Source organism: Ornithorhynchus anatinus, chromosome X1, assembly GCF_004115215.2.
Source record: "Ornithorhynchus anatinus isolate Pmale09 chromosome X1, mOrnAna1.pri.v4, whole genome shotgun sequence".
NCBI classification, from domain to species: Eukaryota; Metazoa; Chordata; class Mammalia; order Monotremata; family Ornithorhynchidae; genus Ornithorhynchus; species Ornithorhynchus anatinus.
Genome location: NC_041749.1, coordinates 47,559,426 through 47,584,970, shown reverse-complemented (window position 1 = coordinate 47,584,970; position 25,545 = coordinate 47,559,426). Strand labels below are relative to the sequence as shown.

At 47.1% G+C, this 25,545-nt stretch overlaps 1 protein-coding gene across 1 annotated transcript in view; it reads right to left on the bottom strand.

Moving 5' to 3' along the window:
* The window catches only part of SPOCK1 (SPARC (osteonectin), cwcv and kazal like domains proteoglycan 1), a 448,756-nt gene that overhangs the window by 66,834 nt on the left and 356,377 nt on the right, over positions 1-25,545 (bottom strand). The window contains exon 5 of the mRNA XM_029051596.1: positions 13,905-14,031. Within this exon, the coding sequence (XP_028907429.1) occupies positions 13,905-14,031 (127 nt within the window). The remainder of the gene's footprint in view (positions 1-13,904; positions 14,032-25,545) is intronic.

Sequence of the window (25,545 nt, the reverse complement as noted above, 5' to 3'; positions counted from 1 at the left end):
GATTTACATTAATGTTGGTCTCCCCCTCTAGACTGTAAGCTTGTTGTGGGCAGGGAATGTGTCTGTTATACTGTTGTGTTGTACTCTCCCAACTGCTTAGAACAGTGCTCTGCACACAGTATATGCTTAATAAATATGACTGACTAATAGCATTTATTGAGCACCCACTTGGTGCGGTGTACTGTACTAGTTGCTAGGGATGATGGGACAGAGTAATAGAGGACACTTTCTCTGTCCACTAAAGGGTTTACACCCTAATTGGGGCAGGGGAGAAAAACGTAAAAGGTATCTTATCCCCATCTTACAGATGAAAGGAAACTGAGGCCCAGAGAGGGTAAGTTACTTTCCCAAGGTCATATAGGATACCAGTGGCTATATCTAATGGGGAAATCACATTTTCTGAATTCTGAATCTTGCTTGCCAGAATTCAGGGATGAGGCTTTGAGAGAAAATAACCCATCATTTCTGTGAATCTCAAAGCAAATTCATTAAATTAGCTTCCCTCAAAAGAAAGGCACTGCATAGTGACTGTGCAGATTCAAGCTTTCTTCATCCAATATTTTCCTGCACAGCATGTTCTTCTCTCCATGTCCTAGCCTAAGGCTCGTGATCAGAACAACAGTGGCTTCCTGAAACTCCCCCGGCTCCCATGATTGTATTCCAAAACCTTCACCTACTGGAAGTGTTATAAACACATTGGCCACTTCTAATACCAGCATGAAGACAAAAAAACTGAGATTTTTTTTGAGTATCGGGAAAACAAAAGTGACATGATTGTGAACCTAATCAAAGTCATTTGTAATGGTTTAATTAGACTTACAACACAGTACCCAATTACAGGCATGATAATTACCGGCGTGTCCTTCTCCATCTTTAAAGAGACTGTTTGGCGCTGAGGTGGTGTGCTTAGTAATTCAATATAATCCTTATTTTCATTTTCTGACGAGGTGACTGTGAGCACCATCATGTTCAGGTAATTGCTTTATCAACAGACTTAATTATGCATTCAGCCCAATCTGACAAGTATGAAGTTATTCTTCCTAATGTGTTTCTAACAAAAGCATGGAGTAAGTAATTATGTAGCACTCTGCATAGGGCTATTTAGAGGAAAAGAGGAAACCATTCTCCCTGTCAGTGAAATGTGGGTTGGCACGGAAGAAACTGAAATAAGCGGGAAAATAATTGTTACAATTCCCTCCTCCTGCTTTGCTCTCAAGACCCACTTGTTCACTGATGAGCTGGGTGAGCTGATGCAGCTTCTTCCGTAGGTGCTGCTGGAATGCTCACACTTGTCCCGGATGTCAAAATAAGCACTTTGCCAAGGAGTTTATTCTCCAAAGCACCCAATGGCATGTGCTTACCTGAAATGCCACCATGGGGCGGGGGGGGGGGGATATAGTGAACCCTGAAATCAGGAGAAGGCAGGAAAAGCTTGGACAAGCTAAACTTCAACCACATCCTCGTCTCCTCTCTTCCAGGGTCATCCCTCCTGGCTGGCCCAAAGAGATACTGGGAGCTGACATGTCTCGGGGGGGTGGGGTGGGGAAATGTAATCTGAAAACCCAATTTGGATGTGGGCCCTCCTGCAGTGGAGGGGGAAGGGGGCAGATGTGGGGGGAAACCTGCAGTATGGTTGGAGCGAAAAGGCAAGGCAAGAAGTCAGAGGTGCTTGAGAAAGTCATGAATTTGGTCCAAGTCATCATGGTGCAAGTGGGAAAGGGCACTGCCTTTAGGTGGCCAATGGCCTGCTGCGAAATGAACCTTCTTAGACCTGATCAATGGCTTCCTCCTCACCCCCACCTCTGCCCTCTCTGCACTCTGTCCCCAGTCCATCGATCATATTCACTGAGCACTTACAGTGTGCAGAGCACTCCATTAAATGCTTTGGAGAGTACACTACAACAGAGTTGGTAGACATATTCCCTGCCCACCAGGAATTTAGTCTAGAGGGGGAGACTGACATCAAAATCCATTACAGATCATATTTATTGAGCACATACTGTGCTATGTATTATATATACATGTAGCCCATCCCAGCAGCACTGGCCTGAACTTCCTTCATTAATTTAATTCATTCAATTGTATTTAATAATAATAATAATGATAATAATGTTGGTATTTGTTAAGCGCTTCCTATGTGCCTAGCACTGTTCTAAGCGCTGGGGTAGATACAAGGTAATCAGGTTGTCCCATGTGGGGCTCACATTCTTCACCCCCATTTTACAGATGAGGAAACTGAGGCACAGAGAAGTTAAGTGATTTGCTCAAGGTCATACAACTGACAAGTGGCGGAGCTAGGATTAGAACCCACAACCTCTGACTCCCAAGCCTATACTCTTTCCACTAAACCATGCTGCTTCTCGTGGCTCAAGTATTTATTGAACACTTACTGTGTGCAGAGCACTGTACTAACTGCTTGGGAGAGTGCAATACAACAGTAAACAGACACATTCCCTGCCCACAATAAGCTTAGAATCTAGAGGTGGGGAGACAGATATCAGTACAAAAAAAATATATTACAGATATGCACATAAGTGCTGTGGGGCTGGGACGGGAGAAGAACAAAGGGAGCAAGTCAGGGTTATGCAGAAGGGAGTGGGAGAAGAGGAAAGGGGGGTTTAGCGAAGGCCTCTTGGAGGAGATGTGCCTTCAATAAGACTTCAAGGGGTGGTAGAGTAATTGTCTGTCGGATTTGAGGAGGGGGGGCATTCAAGGCCAGAGGCAGGATGTGGGTGACGGGCCAATGGAGAAATAGACCAGATCAAGGCACAGTGAGAAGTGTATGAACTGGGTTGGAGCGAGGTGAGGTAGGAGGGGCAAGCTGATTGAATGCTTTGAAGCCAATGGTGAGGAGTTTTGCTTGATGTAGAGGTGAATGGGCAACCACTGGAGTTTTCTGAAGAGTGGGGAAACATGTCCTGAACATTTTTGTACAAAAATGACCCAAGCAGCTGAGTGAAGTATGGACTGGAGTAGGGAGAGACCAGAGGCTTGGAGGTCAGCAAGGAGGATGTTGCAGTAATCTACACTCTCTGTCCTATTCACTCTCTCGGTCCTCTCCAGACTCTCCGCACTCTCCACACTTTCTGCCTCTCCACACTCTTCTCCCTCTTTGCACTCTGCAGCCGCTCCCCGTCCACACTCGGCCCTCTCTGCACTCTCCTCCCTCTCCACCCTCTCCACACTCTCTGCCCTCCCCACATTCTTTACCCTCTCCACACTCTCCTCATTCTTTGCCCTCTCCACCTCGCTACTCTCTCTGTGCTCTGGAGAGGGTCTATCAGTCTGCTAGAGCCCATAAATCAGGAACATGCCTAATGATGTGTCTGCATACAGTAAGTGCTCAATAAATCCCAATATGATGATAATGATGATGACAACAGTCAATCAATAGTATTTATTGAGTACTTCCTATGTGCAGAGCACTGTATTAAGTACTTGGAGGTGTACAAAATACCAGAGTTGGTAAACACATTCCCTGATCACAATGAGCTTATAGTTTAGAGGGGGAACAGACATTGAAATAAATAAATAAATTATGGGTAGGTAAATAAGTGTTGTGGGACTGGGAGGGGTGATGAATAAAGGGAGCAAGTCAGGGCAACACAGAAAGGGGGTGGAAGAAAAGGAAAAGAGGGTTTATTTAGGAAAGGCCTCTTGGAGGAGATGTGCTTGCTAAATTGTACTTTCCAAGTGCTTTGTACAGTGCTCTGCACACAGTAAGCACTCAATAAATACGATTGAATGAGCGAATGAATGAATGACTAAGGGTCTGAAGGAGGGGAGAGTAATTTGTCTGTTGGATGTGAAGGGAGAGGGCATTCCAGACCAGAGGCAGCATATTGGGTGAGACGGTGAGACAGATGAGACTGAGATACATTGAGTAGATTGGCAAGTGGACAGAGGTTCTATCCTGGGTTTTAATCCTGGGATTAGAAGGACCTGGGTTCTAAATCCGGCTCCGCCACTTGTCTGCTGTGTGAACTTGGGCAAATCACTTTACTTCTCTGTGCCTCAGTTTGTAAAATGGGGATCAAGACTGTGAACCCAGTGTGGGACAAAGACTGTGTGTAACACAATTACCTTGAATCTACCCCAGCATTCAGTACATGCCTGACACATAGTAAGTGTTTAAAAAATATGATTAGAGGAGCTGGGTTGTAGTAGGAGAACAGCAAGATAAAGTAGGAGGGGGCAAAGTGACTGAGTGCTTTAAAGCTGATGGTAAGGAGTTTCTGTTTGATGCAGAGGTGGATAGGCAACCACTGGAGGTTCTTGAGGAGGACTGAAGGAAACAGGGACTGAATGTTTTGTAGCAGCAGAATGAAGTATGGACTGGAGTGGGGGGATTCGGGAGGCAGGAAGGTCAGCAAGAAGGCTGACACAGTAATCAAGGCAGGATAGGATAAGTGCTTGGATTAATGCGGTAGCAGTTTGGTTGGAGAGGAAAGGGCAGATTTTAATGATGTTGTGAAGGTTGAACCGACATGATTTAGTGACAGATTGAATATGTGGGTTGAATTACAGAGAGTGGACGTGAGGATAATACCAAGGTTATGGGTTTGTGACACAGAAAGGATGGTGGTGCTGTCTACAGTGATGGGAAAGTCAGGGGAAGGGCCAGATTTGTGTTGAAAGATGAGTTTTGGTTTTGACATGTTAAGTTTGAGATGAAGCAGGACATCCAAGTAGAGATGTCTTGAAGTCAGGAGATGTGAAACTGCAGAGAGGGAGAGAGATCAGGGCTGGAGATGTATAGCTCAGAGCACTAGACTGAGAGATGCAGCCTCTGGGTCCACAATGGTGATGTGAGTCCTGAATCGGCCTTTCCAGTTAAAAGCACACTTTTAGGTGAACTCTACTATCAAAGAAGACAACCACACACACTCATGCATACACTTTTTCATTTATATACATATATATATAATTATAATTATCACCATTTTTCAGAGGAATAAGCTGAGGCCCAGGAGAGGTCAAGGGGCTTGCCCAAAGTCATGTATAGGGCCAGTGAGAGGGAGGATCAAAAGTCATTTTTCCAGACTCCCAGTCTTGTGTTCTGCCCAGTAGTCCCAGCTTCCTGAACCTGGCTTTCTGTGCTTTACCTTGGATTCCGACATTGAGGTGGGTCTCCTGATGGCAGCTGAGCTAAGATTTAGATTCCTATATTTAGACTGAGAGCCCCATGTGGGACAGGAACTGTGTCCGACCTGATTAACTTGTATCTACCATAGCGCTGAGAACAGTGCTTGGCACGTAATAAGCACTTAAATGCCATAATGAAAAAAATGAATAAACGGAAACCCTCTTGGGGGACACAGAGAGCTAGAGCAGGGAAACCATTCTCATCCTGAGAGAAACCTGCATCTGGAAAATTACATCTAATAAAAACGTTACCTGATGAGGCACTAAAAACATGACCTTTATTTTTGAAGCAATCATCTAAAACGATTTAACATGCCTGTTGCTCTCTCTAGAGGGGGCTTCATCTTCTCCTATTCACCCAGACTCACTGGGAAAGGGGGAGGAGTCAGCTTCCTTCTCTCTCTCCAATGCCACTTTCACACCATCCCTCCTCCCCCAGCCCTATTTTCCCTTCCTTTGAAGCCGATATCATCTGCCTTTACCACCCATTCCAATCGCTAGTCATAGTCATCTACTGGCCCCAGGCCCCATTTCTAACTTTCTGAACCATTTTGATCCTTTTCTCACATTCTTTCTCTTATTCTCCATCCCTATGTTGATCTTTCAATATTCATGTAGATGTCCTTGATGATCTTTCCAGTGCCCACCTCCTCTCACTCCTTTACTTCAGTGACCTCCTGCTCCACCCCACCTCACACACTCACCAACTTCGGCACACACTTGATATTATAATCTTCAGTGATTATTCAATCTCTATTCTCACCAATTCTGAAATTCCTCTGACCAGAGCCTCCTCACCTGCTCTCTTACCCATACATCCACCCCCTGCAAATCTGTCCTTTTCACCCACAGAGACCTCCGTTCTTTGGACACCCTCAAGTATTCTACAGCCATCTTACCCCATTTGGTTTCCATACCCAAACTATCTTCTCTTGATGTACAAATTGACACTCAACACCAATCTCATCACTGAACTGAACTCCTTGGTCCTCTGCCCCTCTGCCAATCTTTTACCACTAACCCACAACTCTGGATCACCTCAACGGCATGCTTCCTCCTCTCCTGTGCCTGAGCTGTGGAGGGCTGGTAGAGGGAATCCAGACATCTCTCTGAACTAGTCCACCTTATATTCATTCTTATCTGCTTCAATTTGGCCCTCTCCATTGCCCTACAACAATATTTGTCCTTCCTGATTCCTTCCCATACCCAGTGTCCCCGCCAGTTGTTCCAGACCTTCAACTCCCTTCTCAAACCTCCTGTACCCCTGTTCCCACCAACTCTTTCCCCTAATTACCTGGCTACTTACTTCATCAACAAAATTGAAACCATCAGGCATTATGTCCCCTGTTCCTCCCCAATCACCCTTCATCCTCCACCCTCTTTGAATCTCCCTATGTTCCCTGCAGTAACTCAAGGTGAAATCTCTCACCTCCTCTCTAAATCTACTCCCTCCACTTGTGCTTCTGACCCCATCCCTTCATACCATTTTAAAACACTCACCCTCTCCCTTCTTCCCTCCTTGACTGCCATATTCAACTGTTTAGTTTCTAATAGCTTTTTCCCCACTGCTTTCAAAAATGCTTATTTATTCGCATCCTAGGAAAACCCTCTATTGAACCCATCGCTCCCTCCAGTTGTCGCTCCTTCTCCCTCCTACCATTTCACTCCAAAATTCTTGAGAGAGTTGTTTACATGTGCTGTCTCCACTTCCTATCCTTCAATTCTCTCCTAGATCCCCTCCAATCTGGCTTCCCCACCATTCACTCCACAGAAACAACCCTCTCTAAGGTAAGCAATGATCTTCTTCTCGTAAAGTCTGATGGCCTCTACTCCAGCCTAATCCTCCTAGATCTATCAACTACCTTTGACACTGTAGACCCCCCTCTTCTCCTTGACAGTTTATCCAACCTTGGATTTACTGACACTGACTTCTCTTGATTCTCCTCCTATCTCTTCGACCACTCATTTTCAGTCTTGTTTGCTGGCTCCTCCTCTGCCTCCCACCCTCTGACAGTGAGGGTTCCTCAAGGCCCAGTTCTATATCCCCTTGTATTCTCCCTGTACACTGATTCCCTTGGAGAACTCATTCATTCCCATGGCTTCAATTACCATCTCTATGCAGATGATTCCCAATCTACATCTCCAGCCCTGACTTCTCTCCTTCCCTGAGAACTCTCATTTCCTCCTGCCTTCAAGACACCTCAAATAAAACATGACCAAAATTTAACTCCTTATCGTTCCACCCAAACCCTGTCCTCTCCTTTCTTCTTTCCCATCACTGTGGACAACACCAGTATCCTCCTTGTATCACAAGGCTGTAACCTTGGCATTGTCCTCAACTCATCTCTCTCACTCCACCCACATATTCAATCTCCTACCAAATCCTGGGGGGGGTCTACCTTCACAACATCGCTATAACCCTCCTTTTACTCTCAATCCAAACTGCTACCATGCTGATCCAAGCACTTATCTTATCCCTCCTTGACTTCTGCATCTGCCTCCTCACTGACTTCCTGGCTTTCTGTCTCTCCCCACTCCGATCCATTCTTCACTCTGTTGCACGGATCCTCGATCAACAAAGACATTCAGTCTATGTCTCCCCACTCCTCAAGAGCCTCCAATTGCTGCTCATCCACCTCTGCATCAAACAGAAACTCCTGACCATCGGCTTTAAAGCACTCAATCAGCTTGTCCCAGCTAGCTCACCTCACTAATCTACTACATCCGAAGCCACCCACTGCTCCTCTGGCACCAGTTTACTCACTGTGCTCTGAGCTTGTCTATTTAGCCACTAACGCCCTTCCCACATCATCCCCCTAGCCTGGAACTCCCTCTCCCTCCATATATACCAGGTTACCTCTGTCTCCATGTGTCTGTTTACTGTTGTATTGTACTCTCCCAAATGCTTAGTAAAGTGCTCTGCACAGAGCAAGAGCTCAATAAATACGACTGAATGAATAAACGAATGAATCTCCACCTTCAAAGCATTGCTAAGGTCACATCTCCTCCAAGAGGCCTTCCCCGATTAAGCCCTCTTTTCCCTGGATAGCTCTCTCTTTTGCGTCATCTATGCACTTCAGTCTGTGACTTTTGGACATTTGATATTAGCCCCACCCCCAACCCCACAGGACTTACGTAAATATCTTTAAATTCTTTATTATAAATTACTTATTCATATTAATGTTTGTTTCCTCCTCTAGACTGTAAGCTCATTATGGGCAGGGAACATGTCTGCTAATTCTGTTGTATCATACTCTCTCAAGCACTTAGAACACTGCTCTGCACATAGTGAGCATTCAATAAATATAATTGATTGATTGATTGACTGCAAATATAAAAGTAACTGGAATTAGGAAATGTAGGAACAAATGCCATCCCTATTCACTAAACTTTAATACAGATCCCAAGTTTGATTTTACCCCAAATTTGTTTTCACAGAAAGAATATGAGTGGAAAGCAAAGCAGGTCTATCAATAAGAGAGATAGGAAATTCATTCATTCATTCAGTCGTCTTTATTGAACGCTTACTGTGTGCAGAGCACTGTACTAAGCGCTTGGAAAGTACAATAAAGAAATAAAAGAGAGACAATCCCTGCCCACTAGGGCCCTACAGTTTAGAGGAGGGGAGACAAACATCAAAATAAGTAAACAGGCATCAATATAAAAAAATAGACTTATAGATATATACATATATACATAAGTGCTGTGGGGCGGGGAGAGCGGGGGAAGAGCAAAGGGAGTGAGTTGAGGTGACACGGGAGGCAGGGGAAGCTGAGGAAAAGGGGTTTAGTCTGGGAAGGTCTCTTGGAGGAGTTGCACCTTCAGTAGGGCTTTGAAGGGGGGAAGAGTGATTGGCAGTCTTGAGGAGGAAGGGCATTCCAGGCCAGAGCTAGGACATGGGTCAGGTGTTGGTGGCAAGACAGGTGAGACCGAGGCACAGTGAGAAGGTTAGCACCCGGGGAGCAAAGTGTGAGGGCTAGGATGTAGAAGGAGAGAAGGGAGGTGAGATAAGAAAGTGCAAGGTAATGGAGAGCTTTGAAGCCAATAGTGAGGAGTTTTTGTTCGATACAGAGGTTGATTGGCAACCACTGGAGATTTTTGAGGAGGGGAGGTGACATGCCCTGAACGTTTCTGTCAAAAGATAATCAGGGCAGCGGAGTGAAGTATGGACTGAAGTGGGGAAAGGCAGGAGGTCAGCAAGGAGGCTGATGCAGTAATCCAGTTGGGATAGGATGAGTGATTGTACTAACGTGGTAAATCAGACCTTTAGGTGTCTAGGAAAGGAAGACATTGATTGATTAAGAATAATTAGAAGACAAATACTAAAATCCTGTCCTCACATACAGACTTGTGGGAAAGCAAGATTCCCATTCCAGTTTAAGAGAGTTATGTTGAGAGACAGAGTGAGACTGAGGCAATAGAAGATCCTGGGAAATTTTTTTTTTCCAAATCAAAGCCCAGGTACAGGGCCAGAAAGAGTCCAGATCACAGTGATGGAGGTTGTGCTGGGCACTTGGGAGCGTGCAGTCTAGTGGTTTGGTCAAAGTTATTGCTGCCCACAAAGAGCTTACAGCCTAGAGGACAGCCAGTATCTGGAGAGAGAGGGTCCTGCGATGGAGAGAGAAGAGTCAGGGACTACTCAGTGAGCAGAAGCAGGGATTCATGTGCACAGATCAGCTATTTCTATTGGTTTTTGCAAACTCTGTCCAATTACTTACTAGTTGAGAAATGAGCTTATGAAGCACTGTCTGAGCCTACCTGCTCCAAATGAGTGGAGGAGTGAGAAAATATCCAACTGATAGCTGTCTCACCAGATAATCCATTTAGGGCCTGAATTAAAAGGTGGGGCTCCCTATATGAAGGAAATCGACCAATTACAGGAATTCCCATCCTAGTTACAAGGAACTGCCCTTCCAAAGTCTCTGAATTTATTCAGATTTATGACATCAGATCCACCGTCAGGCACTAGGCACTTTCCAGCTCTCCCTGCCACCCCCCCTTATACTCCAACCCCATTCACAGATAGCCCCACCCTCTGAGGTCACAAAACCTCTGAGGTCCCTGTCCAATTTCCCACCTGTTGGTTCAACCTTCACAGCATCGCTAAAATCAGCACTTTCCTCTCCACCCAAACAGCTACCATATTAATCCTCCCTGTCCTCTCTATTCAGACTGCTACCATGCTAATCCAGCCCTTATCCTATCCCACCTTGATTACTGCATCAGTCTCCTTGCAAACCTCCCTGCCTCCTGTTTCTCCCCACTCCAGTTCACACTTCACTCTGCTATCTGGATCATTTTTCTACAAAACTCTTCAGTCCATTTTTTCCCCACTCCTCAAGAACCTCCAGTGGTTGTCCACCCAGCTCTGCATCAAACGAAAAATCCTTACCATTGGCTTTAAAGTGTTCAATCACCTTGCTCACTCCTACCTCCCTGACTGCCATCTGCAACTGTTTGCTCTTCAGTGGCTTCTTCCCCACTGCTTTCAAACATGTCCATGTGACCCCAATCCTAAAAAAAAACAAACTCTCGCTTGACCCTACAGCTCCCTCCAGTTATCATCCTATCTCCCTCCTACCATTCCTCTCCAAGCTCCTTGAGCAAATTGCCTACACCCACTGTCCCAAGTTCCTCTCCTCCAATTCTCTTCTTGGCCTCCTCCGATCTGGCTTCTGTCCCCTTCACTCCACAGAAACTGCCCTCTCAAAGGTTACCAATAATCTTCTTCTTGCCAACCTATTTCAGTGGCTTCTATTCCATCCTAATCCTCCTCAGCCTCTCAGTTGCCTTTGACAGTGTCGACCACCCCTTCTCCTAGAAACATTATCCAACCTCAGCTTCTCTGACACTCATCTCCTGGTTCTCCTATCTCTCTGGCCACTCATTCTCAGTCTCTTTTGTGGGCTCCTCCTCTGTCTTCCACCTAGAAGGTCCGTGCTCCCGGCCTGTTTCAGGCATGCCAGGCTGGGGATAAAGCTGCTTCCTGTGCACTTACAGAGTGAGGCTACCAGGAAAACTGGGGGCTGTGGGTGTGCCCTGAACTCTGAACCCCAAGGAGCCTGAAATGCTGCTCCTCCTGTCACAGCATTGTATTGATTTTGCTATTTTGTGTATTTGTATTGTGTTTGAATGTTTCATAGTTCCTGATGTGCCTGTCTCCATCCAATTTCTTTCCCCTCACATGAATTTGTAAATTGTGAGGCCACCAAGGGCCAGGGACCAGTTTTAATTCCCATCTATATATATCTTTTCTAGCACTTAGTACAAGGCTCTGCACACAGTAAGTGCTTACAAAATACCATTACTACTACTATTACTAGTACTGTGCTCTGATGGCAGTAGACACTTAGTTTCACTCAGTACTTTTCTGTGGGAAATGGCTGGAATGGTGAGAAGGAACTTTGGAAAACTGTCAAGGAGAAATCTATCCTGCAGCTGGCAGTGTTACTGTGGCCTCCTACTGCTCTGGGGTCGCAAAGAGCTGATATTTTAAATGTATTTCATGGAGAGAAATCAAAACAAATAGACATTTTCATGCAGAAGTTTGAAGTGCAATAATCTGCTCAACCAAATCACATTTATCACTAGGTGACATGGAACACCTGTGCTAGGGATGTCTAGGGCAATGACCAGACGTATTACTTTTGGGTGGCGGAAAAGTAGCATAGATACTACTTTCAAATTTCCCAGTTGAGGGGTTCCATATTGTTCCTACCCAAGAGTCCCACTGAGCATCCAAATCAATTCCCTCCCTCCATGACCTCCAACAAATATCACAGAGGAACATCTAGAGGTCATTAAGTCCAGCCCCCTGCCTCCATGTCGGTGCACGATTAAAACATCCAGGACAGATGATGTAGGTCCCTCTTGTTTCCGACTGGTGGTCATTTCAACTCATTTCCTCTTGCCCACCTCCCAACCCTTCACCCACCCAGAGACAGTTATCGTGTCTCCCTTGGACCTCTCTACTCAAGGCCAAACACTCCCAATTTCTTAAATAATATTGGGCCTTGGACTCACTTGTTTCCTTTTAACCATTTCTGTTACTCTCCCCTGGACTCTCTCAAATTGCACAAGGCTACAAACAAAGCTGAAGCCCATTCCTTGACAAGGATCTGACCAACGCAGAGCTCAGGGGGAGGCCACTCCTTGCTTTTCCTATCCACCTCTGTCCACACGTTCCAGGGCCAGCCTCAATTGGCTTACCCAATCCCAGAGCAGACCAGCGATGCTGCCTTGGCCAGCTCGGACCAGTGAGGCTCTGGCCTTTCTCCATCTATCTGGCATCCATGTTTGTGCTTATCTCTCAGGATATGACCTTGAACCCAGCACTAATGTGTTTCACTCTGCTTTTGTATGGGCAACATTCTAATTTATTAGTGTTCTTTTGACTTCTACTACTGTCTTCCAAATTGTTCTTCTTCTTGTCCAATTTACTGGCCTCTGCAGACCAGAACAGTGAACCTGTCAGAATGGATCAGTTTGCCATGACTAGCCCAGTCCTTGCCACATCAGTTGATCCATCGGTGGCATTTGCTGAGCACCTACTAAGTGTGATGCCCTAATCTAAGCACTTGTGAGAGCACCGCAGAAGCAAGTCATGATCCCTGCCCACAAGGCTCTTACGAGCTAATGGTACATTGCAGCCCTCAATAAATACCAGAGAATAGCAACATCTTGATGAGCATATTCTGCTCTCCTTCATAGAATGTGCTGATATGGAAGTTGAAGCCATTTGGCTTCTGGGGGCACTGTTCCACTCATCCTGGGAGGAACTCTGAGCATTGATAATTCTCCTTGTGGGTACTCTCTTAGTGAAGAAGATCTGGACTCAAACCCTTCAGCAGGCAAGGACCATTTTGTCTCGGGGACCACTCTGTCCCAGCAGCTCTCGGGACCACCAGCTGAGGAGCCAAATTTCAATTACCCAAATGAGGGTGTGAAAGGAGACTAGGTCCGAACGGCCAGGCCGATTTCATGGCTTGTGGTGGGCGGGGATTAGTGGAAAGGTCACAAGAAGTGACAGGCGGAACAGAGAATACCCAGAACGCACCATCCACAGTTCAAAATAGGAGATGGTGGCTTCTGAATGACCAGTGGCTTCAGGACCAGACTGACCGCCGGGCCATTTCCCAGGCCTCCTGCATCTAACCGAAGGTCATCCATGGTTGGGAGACAGTTTTGCACCATGGTAAGTGTGGAGAGGTTTGCCAAAGAATGCTGTCTCCTGAAAGGGGGTGGGCGGGGATGGGCACTGTGCTGGAAGTGCCCAATTCAGATACAAAGTCAAGGACCCTGTGCTTGGACTTTCCAAAGGGATATCACATGGCCTTTACTCCACCACCATCCATTGCGTTGTCATTCCTGGAACTGGTCTGGGATCCTGACACATGGCTGAATGCCAAGGGTGAGTTCCTGTTGCTCCCTCCACTGGCCTTGGGTGCCATCACCTCAGGCCACCCCCTCACCAGACGCTAAGCACCCCTGCCTTCCAGTGGGGAAGAGGTGAAGGCCTTGCTGCTGGGCGGGACTGGGTTTTGGATTCTCAAAATCATTTCACTAATTATGGTATGAATTTCCCACCACTTATCCTTTATCACAGTCTTTCCCTCTCCCTTCTTCCCACCACTCACTTTTCCCTCACTGTCTCGTGACACAGCCACAGTGGTTGGCATTTTGTGTCATGGGAGGTCACTGACAGTGGAAGACTGCAAGAGAAGTGGATGTGGAAGCCTGCAAGAGCAGAGGGCACATACCTTAGAGGAGTAGGTGTGTCCGTCGGAGGCACAGACAGAGCTGGCAAGAGCCGCTGGGCAAGGCCTGCACTTGACTAGATTTGATGCCCCGATCCAGTGTCTGTGGGCCACAGCCCCCTTCTTTGGCCTGAGGTTAAGGAAACACAAAGAACTGGTTAGTGGCTGGCTCAGTCCTTTCCTCCCCAAGCTCGCCCAGGGGCGCTCAGCTGGGAGCCCAATAGTGAGAATGGGGGGATGAGTGGTCCAGCACCAGACGTCAAGCACAACAAGAGCCGGTGGCAGGCGGACACAAAGACCTGTCAGGCTGTGGGCTTCAGCAGCTCAGACTCTAGCGTTCCACAGGCTGGGGGCATTGGCCACCACTCCTTGCAATGGCTGCAGGACTGACAGATGGAGAGCTGTTCTCTGCTCAAAGGAACCGTCTTTCTAGGGGTTTCAATCCCCAAGAGTCTCAGCCAGACTCTTCAATTCCCTTCCCTTCCTTGTCCTGGCTTCCATGTCCCGTTTCTTCTACTTCCTCCTGGGTCCACAGCAGGAGGGCACACTCCTGGGGATCCCTGCGGAAGTCAGTCCCAGTTGGTGACCCATTCTGAGGAGACAGCGAATGGCTGGGAGAATGGCACATAGGCTGCTGGTCTGGGGAGCAGAGAGGAATTCTGCCTCGGCTCCAGCCGGGTACCCAACTTTCCTCCGGTATCTTCCACTCTGGCTCAGGCTCAGGCTCGGTGGAGTTGAGAGCAAAATCTCCTTTCATCCCTTCAGTAGCATTTATTGAGCACCTATTGGGTGCAGAATGCTTACTGAGTTCTCTGGACAGGCCAAGCCCTGAAGAGCTAACAGAGTAATGGAGTCACGTGCAGATACAGATTGGGGGGCGGGCCATGGGTATAAGGGGAAAATCCTCGATGCAATTGGTAACTGTGAATGAAAAATGAAAGAAAATGGACAACATGACAAGAAGTGGTGGGCTTAACATGACAGGAGGAGTTGGGTTTTCAGGAGGCTCTGAAAGTTGGAGGGCGCAGTGTCTGGTGTGATTCCAGGCCAGAGACAGGGGATTGTTTCATCATTAAATCAGTTTTTCCCTTCACTCCTACTCCTCCAAGACAGCCTCATCTCATCCAAAGAGCATGCTGGGGCCAACCAGCACTGCCTGGAAGTTTCGCTCAGAGGCAGGGCGATGGGCCAACTCTGCAGCTCTCTGATACTTTGGAATGCTGTAGGAGTGGAAGAATGGAAAATCAGAGAGGACAGGATTGCCTCTGCTCAACTCCAGTGTGGTGTGTGGCTCCCTTTCCGCTCCTACACTGTCCAGCCTGTGGTTATTCATCTGTGTAAAATCTAGTCTCAGTACAGCCTCCTCGAGCTTCCCTCTTCTTCCTCCCGGCTACTGCCACCAAATGGGTCAGAGAAGCGGGTGGCCGGGCTGTGCCAATCTGTATATTCAGGCTGGATTGCCGCGTGGATCTACACAGTCAAGCAAAGGTGGAGGATTGGGCAGGCCCAATTCTTGGTCGCTATTCTTGGCCATCCAGCTCAGAGCTGTGCTCTGCAACACCAAGCCCAGGATCCATTACTTGGGGCAGCAGAAATCCCACAGAGTCAGAGTTCTGCCCAGAGCTGGACTGGACTCCAGCCGTGGGGCCCAGACCAGACCTTGGATCCTCACTCGCAGGCCCTCAGGATCCAGGCCAGAATCTGTCAGAACGGAAAACTTTTGACCCGAGTGCCGACTGCTTTATTATCATTATTATTATTATTATTATATTTGCTAAGCACTTACTAATGTGTCAAGCACTGTTTTAAGCTCTATGGTAGATACAAATTCATCAGTTTGGATATGGTTTCTGTCCCCCTTGGGGTTCACAGTCTAAATAGGAGGGAGTAGGATTTAATCCCTATTTTAAAGCTGAGAAACCTGAGGCACAGAAAAGATAAGCAAATGGCCCAAGTTCACTCATCAAGTGACTGGCAAAGCTTGGTTTAGAACCCAGATCCTCTGACTGCACATGCTGGGACTCAACTAGGTCCTCATTTCCTCTTCTCCCACTCCCTTCTGTGTCTCCCTTGCATTTGGATTTTCACCCTTGATTCACCCCTCCCTCAGCACCACAGTGCTTATGTACTTTTTATTTATATGACTGTCTGCCATCCCCCCTAGACCATAAGCTTGTGGTGGGCAGGGAACGTGTCTACCAACTTAATTCTACTGCATGTTCCCAAGCACATAGTACAGTGCTCTGCTCATGGTAAACGCTCAATAAATACCATCGATTGATTGATTGGGTGAAAACGAAAGAATGAGGGGAAGGGAATGAGCGCATTCTGCCTCGTCGTCACGGACTGAGTCATTTGAATAGAAACATGTTTCCGAACGCCCTTGATGGCTTCACCCCAGCTGCAGAGAAACTTCTCTAGACACGTTTTCAAGCTAATGTTGGTAAAGCCTCATAATATAGACTCTGAAATCATCAAAATTCTATTCTTTCACTTCAGCTGGCATTTTATCCAGATCTCACCTGTGTCATAATGATAAAGAGCACTCTCCGCCTACTTGTGTTCAGAGGAGGAGCCCCACTTCGTCCTGCCCTGGGCCATCGGAGGCATGTGAGCAGGGGCCACATCTGCGACACCATTCCCCAGCACCACCCCCTGAGGGGGGTTCCAGCAGAATGGAGGATTTTGGCTGGTGGTGACCAGCAGTTCTCCCCAAGACAAAGCATTTCTCTGCACGGTCCTGGGGCCTCCGCAGGGCTGCACCATCAGAACAGCAGGAACAGCAGCACTTAAGCAGCTATCTTTCCCATCTTCCACTAGCTGCAGCCCTCGTTTTTTTGGGGGGGGGTTAATGGTATTTGTTAAGCACTTAATACGTGCCAGGCAATGTACTAAGTGTTGGGGTAGATACGATAATCAAGTTGGACACAGCCGGTGTCCCATGGGAGATTCACGGTCTTAATCGCGTGGCTCAGTGGAAAGAGCCTGGCCCTGGGAGTCAGAGGTCATGGGTTCGAATCCTGGCTCCGCCATTTGTCATCTGTGTGACTGTGGGCAAGTCACTTATCTGTGCCTCAGTTACCTCATCTGTAAAATGGAGATTAACTGTGAGCCTCATTTGGGACAACATGATTACCCTGTATCTACCCCAGCGCTTAGAACAGTGCTCTGCACATAGTAAGCACTTAACAAATACCAACATTATTATTATTATTATTATTAATCCCCATTTTACAGATGAAGTAACCGAGGCTCAGAAAAGTAAAGCGACTTGACCCAGATCAAAGAGGTTACAAGTGGCAGAGCCAGGATTGGAACCCAAGTCCTTCTGTCTCCCAGGCCCGGGCTTCTTCCATTAGGTCATGCTGCTTCTTGTTAGGGATGAATGAACTGCTGCGGGGTCCAAGCATCCCTGGGAAGGGCTCTGTGCACATGGGACATGCAAGCAACCTCTGGCCGGAAGACACGGATGCTCCAAGGTGGCCTTGATGCCAGATACCAAGGGAGGGGATTGGATAGATTTATATCTGTATCAAGCAGAAATTCCTCACCATTGGGTATTAGGCACTCAAATGGCTCTTTCCTGCCACTTAGTCTTATCGATTCTATGCTACAATCCAGTCTACGCACTTTGCTCCTCTAGTATGCTGGCACTCGAGCAAGTCATCTCCCTCACTGTTGACCTCTTGCTCTGCTCTCTTTCCTTTCTGGTCTATAAGCTCACTGTAGGCAGGGAACGAATCTACCAACACCATTATATTGAACACTTCCAATAGCTTAGTACAGTGCTCTGCACACAGTAAGCACTCAATAAAGATGATTCATTGACTGATTCATTGGAACTCCCTCCCCCCTCACATCTGACAGACCACTACTCGCCCCATTTTCAAAGTCCTACTAAAATTATATCTCCTCCAGGAAGCCTTCCCTGAGGAATCTCTCATCTCCCCATCTTATTTTCCCTCCATGCTACATCATCCATGAACTTGAGTCTGTACCACTTAAGCACTTAGACACCCACACCACCCCTCATCCCTTCCTTTCCTATTTTTATACTCTGTTGCTTCCCCTACCTGTAATTTATTTTAATGTCTGTCTCCCCCGCTGGATTGTAAGCTCCTCGAGGGCAGGGATTGTCTCTACGCACTCTACTGTACTCTCCCAAGTGCATAGTACAGTGCTCTGCACAGGGTAAGTGCTCAAAAAATAGGATTCATTCATTTATCGATAGGCATTTTCTTGCCAAAATACAATACCCAAAGCCTGGAATCCAGACTGATGATCACCAGGGAGTTCCGGGCACCTGAACTCCATCAACTGGAGGCCATGAGGGCCAGTGAGGTGGCCACCCATTTCCCTGCCAAGAAGGGGTGAGAGGGCAAACACATTGAGTCCAGAAGGGAAGTGAAGACCTTTGCAGTGCAAGATTTCTTGGGTGTCCTTTGCTGAATGTGACATCAGCAGTGCCTAAGAGTATTCGCTGTTACAAAAAGTCCACAGAATTCACACATGGGCCTCTGACCCAGGAAGGCCTGTTACATGTCCATCAATCAACCCATCAATCAGGGGTATTTATTGAGTGCTTACTGTGTGCAGAGCACTGTATTAAGCACTTGAGAGGATACAGTAGAGTTGGTAGGCATGATCCTTGTTCACAAGGAGCTTACAATCAATAGTCTATGCGAGACAACTGGGCAAGAGGGAGGGGGTCTCATTCAACTCACCCCATCCCCATCTTGCTGTCCTGTTCCCTGCCTCACATGTGAAGAAGAGTGGAGAGAAAGGAGAGGGAGCACCAGATAGAGAGGATGGTATTTTGTGGATTCGAAATTAGCCCCAGTTTTCCATGTTCTAAAAAAAACAAACCAAATCTGAGAAGCCTCTTTGTTTTTTGGTAATTTTTGATTAAATCAGAGGTCAGCCTCTTACAGAGAAGGAGCGGGGACAATCAGAAAAAACACAGGGGATCTGGGCTCTAATCTTGGCTCCGTTACCTGCCTACTGTGTGATTTAGGCAAGTCAGTTGATTTCTCTCTGTCTCAGTTTCCTCACTTGTAAAATGAGGATTAAATACCTATTCTTCCGTCCACTTAAACTGTGAGTCTTGTGAGAAACAGGGATTGTGTCTGATCTGATAATCTTGTCTCTACTGCAGTGCTTAGTACAGTCGTTGGGATAAGTGCTTAACAAATACCACTATTATTACTATTATTGTTATTAACGTTACAGTTAATCATGATCATCTGCATCACATGATTCGTTTCATTAGCTTTCAAAAAGCTTGCTCCAAGGTCCTCCAAGGACAGCTTTGGACAGGGCCGCAGAGGGTAGCCTGGGCTTGGGAGTGGCCAGTTGTCAGAGGGCTGAGATGCATCTACAATCCCGCTTGGTGTGGGGTGAGGGGCTAGCCTACAGCAGCAGCAGCAGCAACAGCGGTCAGTGATCTGAGGAGGATAAGCTGGACAGAACTTTGCCCACACTTTGAGGGGTGTCCAGGAACTGCTACTTTCATTGCTTTATGCTCATGAAGGACTGACAGACAGCAGCATGGCTTAGTGGAAAGAGCTTGGGAGTCAAAGGTCATGGGTTCCAATCCTGATTCTGCCACTTATCAGCTGTGTGACTTTGGGTGACTCACTTAATGATGATTCAGTTTCCTCAGTTTCTGTGCTTCAGTTTCCTCAACTGTAAAATGGGGATTAAGACTGTGAGCCTCACGTGGGACAACCTGATTACCTTTTATCTACCCCAGCGCTTAGAACAGTGCTTGGCACATAGTAAGTGCTCAACAAATGCTGTCATTATTATGTGATCGATGACTCAAGGAATGCACTTCTCTGGATCCTAACCTCCACCAAAGGGGAGATGCAGGGGCGTGCCTAATCTCAAGAAGAGGCTGCGTCCCCTCCTGGGTGGGGCTTGGAACAACAAAAATAATTTGTTTCCATTTCCAGCCCATTGTGAACTCCCATGACTCCTTCCTCTCCCATCGGTGCTTCCACTGTCTCTTAGGTTACAATGTTGTAGTATTCCAGGCATGTCACCAGGATGCCTCCTCACGCCCCCTGCCAGATGAAATGGTGCCAGATTAAAGCACCACAAAACCAGATTATCATCATTTTTTAAATACAATAGCAATGTCTATTGCAAATTTCTTGACATCAATTTCACTGAAAAATGAAATGAGCTTTCCTTTAAATGTGCTTTAAAGATTTTTTACCTCATAAAAGTGCTATTTACCTCAGCCTAGAATTTTAATTGCAATCCTGTCTTCAAATATCTTCCTCGTAAAGGCTCTGCTTCTCACTGGGTTCTGAGTTACATACACTGATTCTCTAAGCCACCTTTTCATTTTGGGGCAAAGGCATTTGAAGAGGATCCCCTTTCAGGGTTATCTGAGATGTCTGCAGGCCACAGGAATCCCAGGCATTTTATTTTCTTGTTAATTCAACATTGTCCATTTAGAAGTAGGATGGAATCTGCTTGCAAATTAACACTCTCTATGATTAAGCTATAAATTGGGGATGTATGCATCACGTTCTGCTAGCACTGTGGTGGTTTGGGACCAGCAATACAAGAGTAAAGAACATGTCACTGAAATGGAATCCTGCTGCCTCTCCCTCTGGGTCAGCCAGGCCAGGGAGGGGGCGGCTGGACTTTCAGGTTGCAAACCTGGTTACTTACCGACTCTGGGAGAAAGGAAGAGCAGTGGGGAGCAGAACGGGGCAGAAGGAGGCACTGCTTGTCCTCTGGCTGTCCAACTCTGGGTCCTAGTGAGTTTCTGCATCACCTTCGCACTTGGATTAGCTCCCTTTATTCACCCATCCCTCAGCCCCACAGCACTTAACTACATATTTGTTATATATTTAATTATTTTAATGCCTGTCTCTCCTGCTTGACTGTGAGCTCGTTGTGAGCAAGGAATGTGCCTACCAACTCTTTTATATTGTACTCTCCCAAGTGCTTAGCACAGTGCCCTGCACACATTTCAATAAATGTAACTGATTGATAGATTGCCTGGGATGGCAGTCAGGGAGGAGGCCCATTGTGTGCAGTCTCCATCGCTCCCGAAAGAGGACACCATGCCTCTCAGGCAAAAACCAGCTCGTGGATCTGGAGGCCAAGAAATGATGGACATTTCCTCTAGGTCTTGCTTTCTGTCGTGGAAACCCATCATTCCAGGGGGATGGGGTAGGAGAGAGGAAACGGGAAGTGAGAAAACAACCTGAGAAACCAGGGCTCTCACCTGCTTCCTCTAAAATTCATGTTTAGGCTCTTCTTTAGTCCCCCAGACCTGCTCCTGCTTGAGAAGCAGTGTGGCCTAATGGGAGGAGTCAGAGGATCTGAGTTCAAAACCAGATCCACCACTTGTCTGCTGTTATGCCCCTGAGCAAGTCACAACTTCTCTGGGCCTCAGTTTCCTAAAATGAGAATTCAATATGTATACACCTTCCTACTTAGAATATGAGCCCCATGTGAGACACTGACTGTATCCATCCTGACTAACCTGTATCCATCACAAATGCTTTGTACAGTGCTTAGCATATAGTAAATGCTTAACAAATAACACTATTATTATTATTATTATTATTCCAGGAGTCTGGGGTCGAGGGAGGGTGGCACGGGCCACAGAGGTGGATTGGGGCAGGGAGCAACACCTCTTTCAGGCCATTTGCTCAGTGCCCCCCGACTGCATTTAGGGTACAAAGGGGCTGACTGACTGACTGAGGGCAGGAGAGCACTGGTTCCGGGGGAATACGTGGTCTCTAGGGGCCTGCAATCCAATGGGAGAGGAGACCACCAAGCTGAAGGTAGGGAAGCATAGCCATCCTGCCCCCTGCCAATGCACCCATCCCTGAGGAGAGGGCACACTGTCAATGGAAGGGGCCCAAGAAGCCCAGTGGAAACCTACAAAACCCAGGGACGGGTTGCTCTGAGAGGAGAGGCTATTTTGGGAGTGGGTCTGGAGCTCACCCGCTGGTACTGCCTGGTTCTAATGTCTCCTGGCTAGCATTGCTTCTCACGACCCACATCATAGGAAGGAATATATTCCAAGCTGAGCTGAAAACCACCTTGTGAGTGCTTCTGAGTGCTTCCTTTCTGGAAAAACCCTGGCCCATCCATTCCCCCATGGATCTCAGGGAGCCTCTCCAGGTCTCCTCCAGCCCCCACCTTCTTCATCAGAAGCCTCAGTCTCCCTCCACTCGATCAAGGAGGTTTCCTGAGAGTCAGTATCATTATGAAAATGAAGCCTGAGACTCGCTTCGGCCTGGAGTCAGCTTTCGTTAAGAGGCAGATGTGAGGACAGAAATGACGTTAAAGACAATCTTGGGACTGTTGAAAGATCACAATGTCAACAATCTCTGCTCACCTGCCTTGCTCTGCCCAAGACTGGCAATCAACACTCTGAGGCACCTCCTCCCCGAGTCCGCATTACAATCAATGCCACCAGCACAGCCCAGCTGCTGGACAGCTACCTCAGCCTTTACAAAAACAGTGGCTGACCTCTGCTGGGAAAACCGACAGGAGGGAAAAATGATGTCTTTCGTGATGTGCTCCGGCTGATCTTTGACCCCATACTGGGACATGGTTCTGCTTTCCTGTGCTCCCTGATGAGGCTGCTTCAATCTGGAGAGACCTTTGGGCATATGAAATAGCCACTGGAAACCCAAAGCGATGGACACTGATGGCAAGGAATCAAATAAGAATCAAGACAGCCCAGCCCCTGCAGTTTAATTTGGGAGTGTTTCCTTGAGCATTTAACAATTCTTCTTGGTAATGGAAAGTGTCAGAGGGATATGGCTTTTGCTAACATGGTTTGGAAGTAATCGATTGCCCCGGTCAGGGGCAGGTCTAGCCTGGCAGGAGCTGGAACAGAAATCTTTAATGAGCAACATTTGGCCAAGGGCCCCTTGCAGTGTGCAGTGTGGGAATGATTCGTACAATCGCTACACCTTGGCCTTCAAGTCACTGCCAGCAAAGTGGTATGTCACTCCCCTTAAGAAGATCAGGTGGTATGTCACTCCCCTTAAGAAGATCAGAACCAGTGCAACAGATCAGAAAGAAATGTGCCTGGAGGAAGGCTGGATGGGGGGTTAGGCCTGCTGGGACTTAGGTCTAATCAGTTTTTATGAGGCCCCCACATAATGCATGTTATCATCACGTTACATAGTGTTACTATGTCATTGGACAGTGGTAGCAGAGAGAAAATGATAGAAAAAGCTTCCCTGGAATCTCCAGGACCACCCACACCACGATCCTCCGCCCCTGAAAGATTACCCCAGGACCGGGATGAGAAGGCATCCCTGATCTCTGAGGACATCCTCCAGCGAGACACTCCTGCCCTAGAAGCTTTCTCCATCTTCTCAGGCCGAGTGGTCAGGTTCCAAGGAGAGAGACTCCCTTCAGGGTGGGCCAAGTGAATCGTTGATGAGGGAATTTTGAGTAGGGCAGACCCTGCCTGGTCAGCCAGGGAGCTAAAGCGAAGGGCAGTCACTTGTTTGCTGGCTCTGCAGGCGGAGGCAGACCACTAGACAGCCAGATTTTGGCCCCTTTAAGAACTGTAACCCAGCCTGAAGCCTTGCCTTGCTAGGAATCTCCCTGCCAGATTCTCAGGGAGCATCTTCAAACTCCTGACTCAGGGAAAAAGCAAAGTTTCTTTCCCAGCTTGTTCCTGTTGGCTTTTTCTTTGCGTCAAGAATTTGGGAACATTCCTTGAAGCAGCAGCTGAGAACAGAAATAGGTGGTTCCAGCCCCAGATAGCATTACTGGGTGCCCTGGGCCCTCACCAAATTCAGTTGCTATGGCTTTAGAATTAGCTTGGCATAGTGGATAGAGCACAGGCCTGGCAGTCAGAAGGTCATGGATTCTAAACCCGGCTCTGCCACGTCTGCTGTGTGACCTTAGGCAAGTTACTTTACTTCTCTGTGCCTCAGTTACCTCATCTGCAAAATGGGGATTGAAACTGTGAACCTAAGATGGGAGAGGGACTGCCTCTGACCTGATTTGCTCGTATCCACCTCAGTGTTTAGTACAGTGCCTGGCACAAAGTAAGCACTTAAAAAATACCACAATTATTATTATTATGGCTTCTGAAAATCTCTTTTAAAACCCTTAAACCTCTCTGATCTCACCCTGTCACCTCAAACTCCTCCCTCTAATCACCCCATCCTTGTCCTTCTCCTCCCTCTACACACCTTGATATCCACCCTCTGCATCCCTCCCACTACAGCTCAATCCCTTCCAACCCTTTTCCAATCCTTGAACCGTCCTTTCCCCCCACCCCAGAGACCCAGTTAAATATGGCCTCTGGAACTCCCAGTCCATCCTGAGAAAGCATCCCTTCATCCTCCACTTCTTTCTGACCCAATCACTGTTGCAATTGCAACAGTGAAACCTTGCAATTACTGAAACCTGGCTCTCCCCTGAAACTGACTCTTTTGCCACTCTCTCCTGAGGGGAACTCATTTTACTCCGCTCCCAAGAATCACTGGGAAAGAGGTGGAGTTAATTGAGTTAACACCATTTTTCTTATCTCCCCGATACTACTTTCACACCATCTCCCTGATCCACTATAGGGACAGTGTGGCCTAGTGAATGGAGCACAGGCCTGGGAGTCAGAAGGACCTGGGTTCTAGTCCCGGCTTTGCCACTTGTCTGCTGTGTGACCTTGGGAGAGTCACTCAACTTCTCTGTACCTCAATTACTTCATCTGTAAAATGGGATTAAGACTGTTACCCCCATGTGGGACTATCTACCCCAGTGCTTAAAATAGTTCCTGGTACACAGTACTTAACAAATACCATTATTTATTATTATTATTATTATTATTATCCTTGAGGATTTCAAAGTTCACTTGGATGTTCCCAAGGAATTTTCCGCTGCCTGCATCCTCTCACTTCTCAACTCCACCAACCTCACTCACTCTCCTCCTTGGACTCATGCTCAATCTCATCACCTCTAGTCACTGCACAATTTCTAACCTCACCAATTCCAAAATTCCTCAATCTGACCACAACCTCCTCCCCATCCTTCTCTCCCACACACCCACTCCCTGAAAATCTGTGCTAATTTACCAACAGAGACCTCCGATCTCTCAACTCCCTCCAGTTTTCCAGTCTCATCATGACCCATTTGATGTCGATAATACAACCTACCTACTATGACACCCTCAACTTCACCTTCTCCACTGAACTCAAATCTTTTGCTCCCTTTTCCCTCCTTGGATCTTATACCACCAACCACAGCCCTGGATCATCTCCACAGTTCGCTTCCTCCACAGAGCGCTGTTGGTGGAAATCCAGACACCAGGCCAAACTTGTCTGTCTCAATCTCATCCTCACCTGCTATAACCCAGCCACCCCCTTCTCACAGCAACAATTTCTTCCATCCTTATTAACCCCCATGTCCTTTGTGCCAGCTGTTTCAAATTTTTAACTTCCTCATCAAACCTTCTGTCCCCCTGTCTCCCCTATCTCTTGCTGCTAAATGATCTTGCCATCTATTTCAGCAATAAAATTGAATTCACTAGGTAGGATCTGTACCCTTTATTCACACAACCCTCAGATCTGCAGCACTTAAGTACATACCTGTAATTCATCTATCTATATTAATGTCTGTCTCCCCCTCTAGACTGTAAGATTGT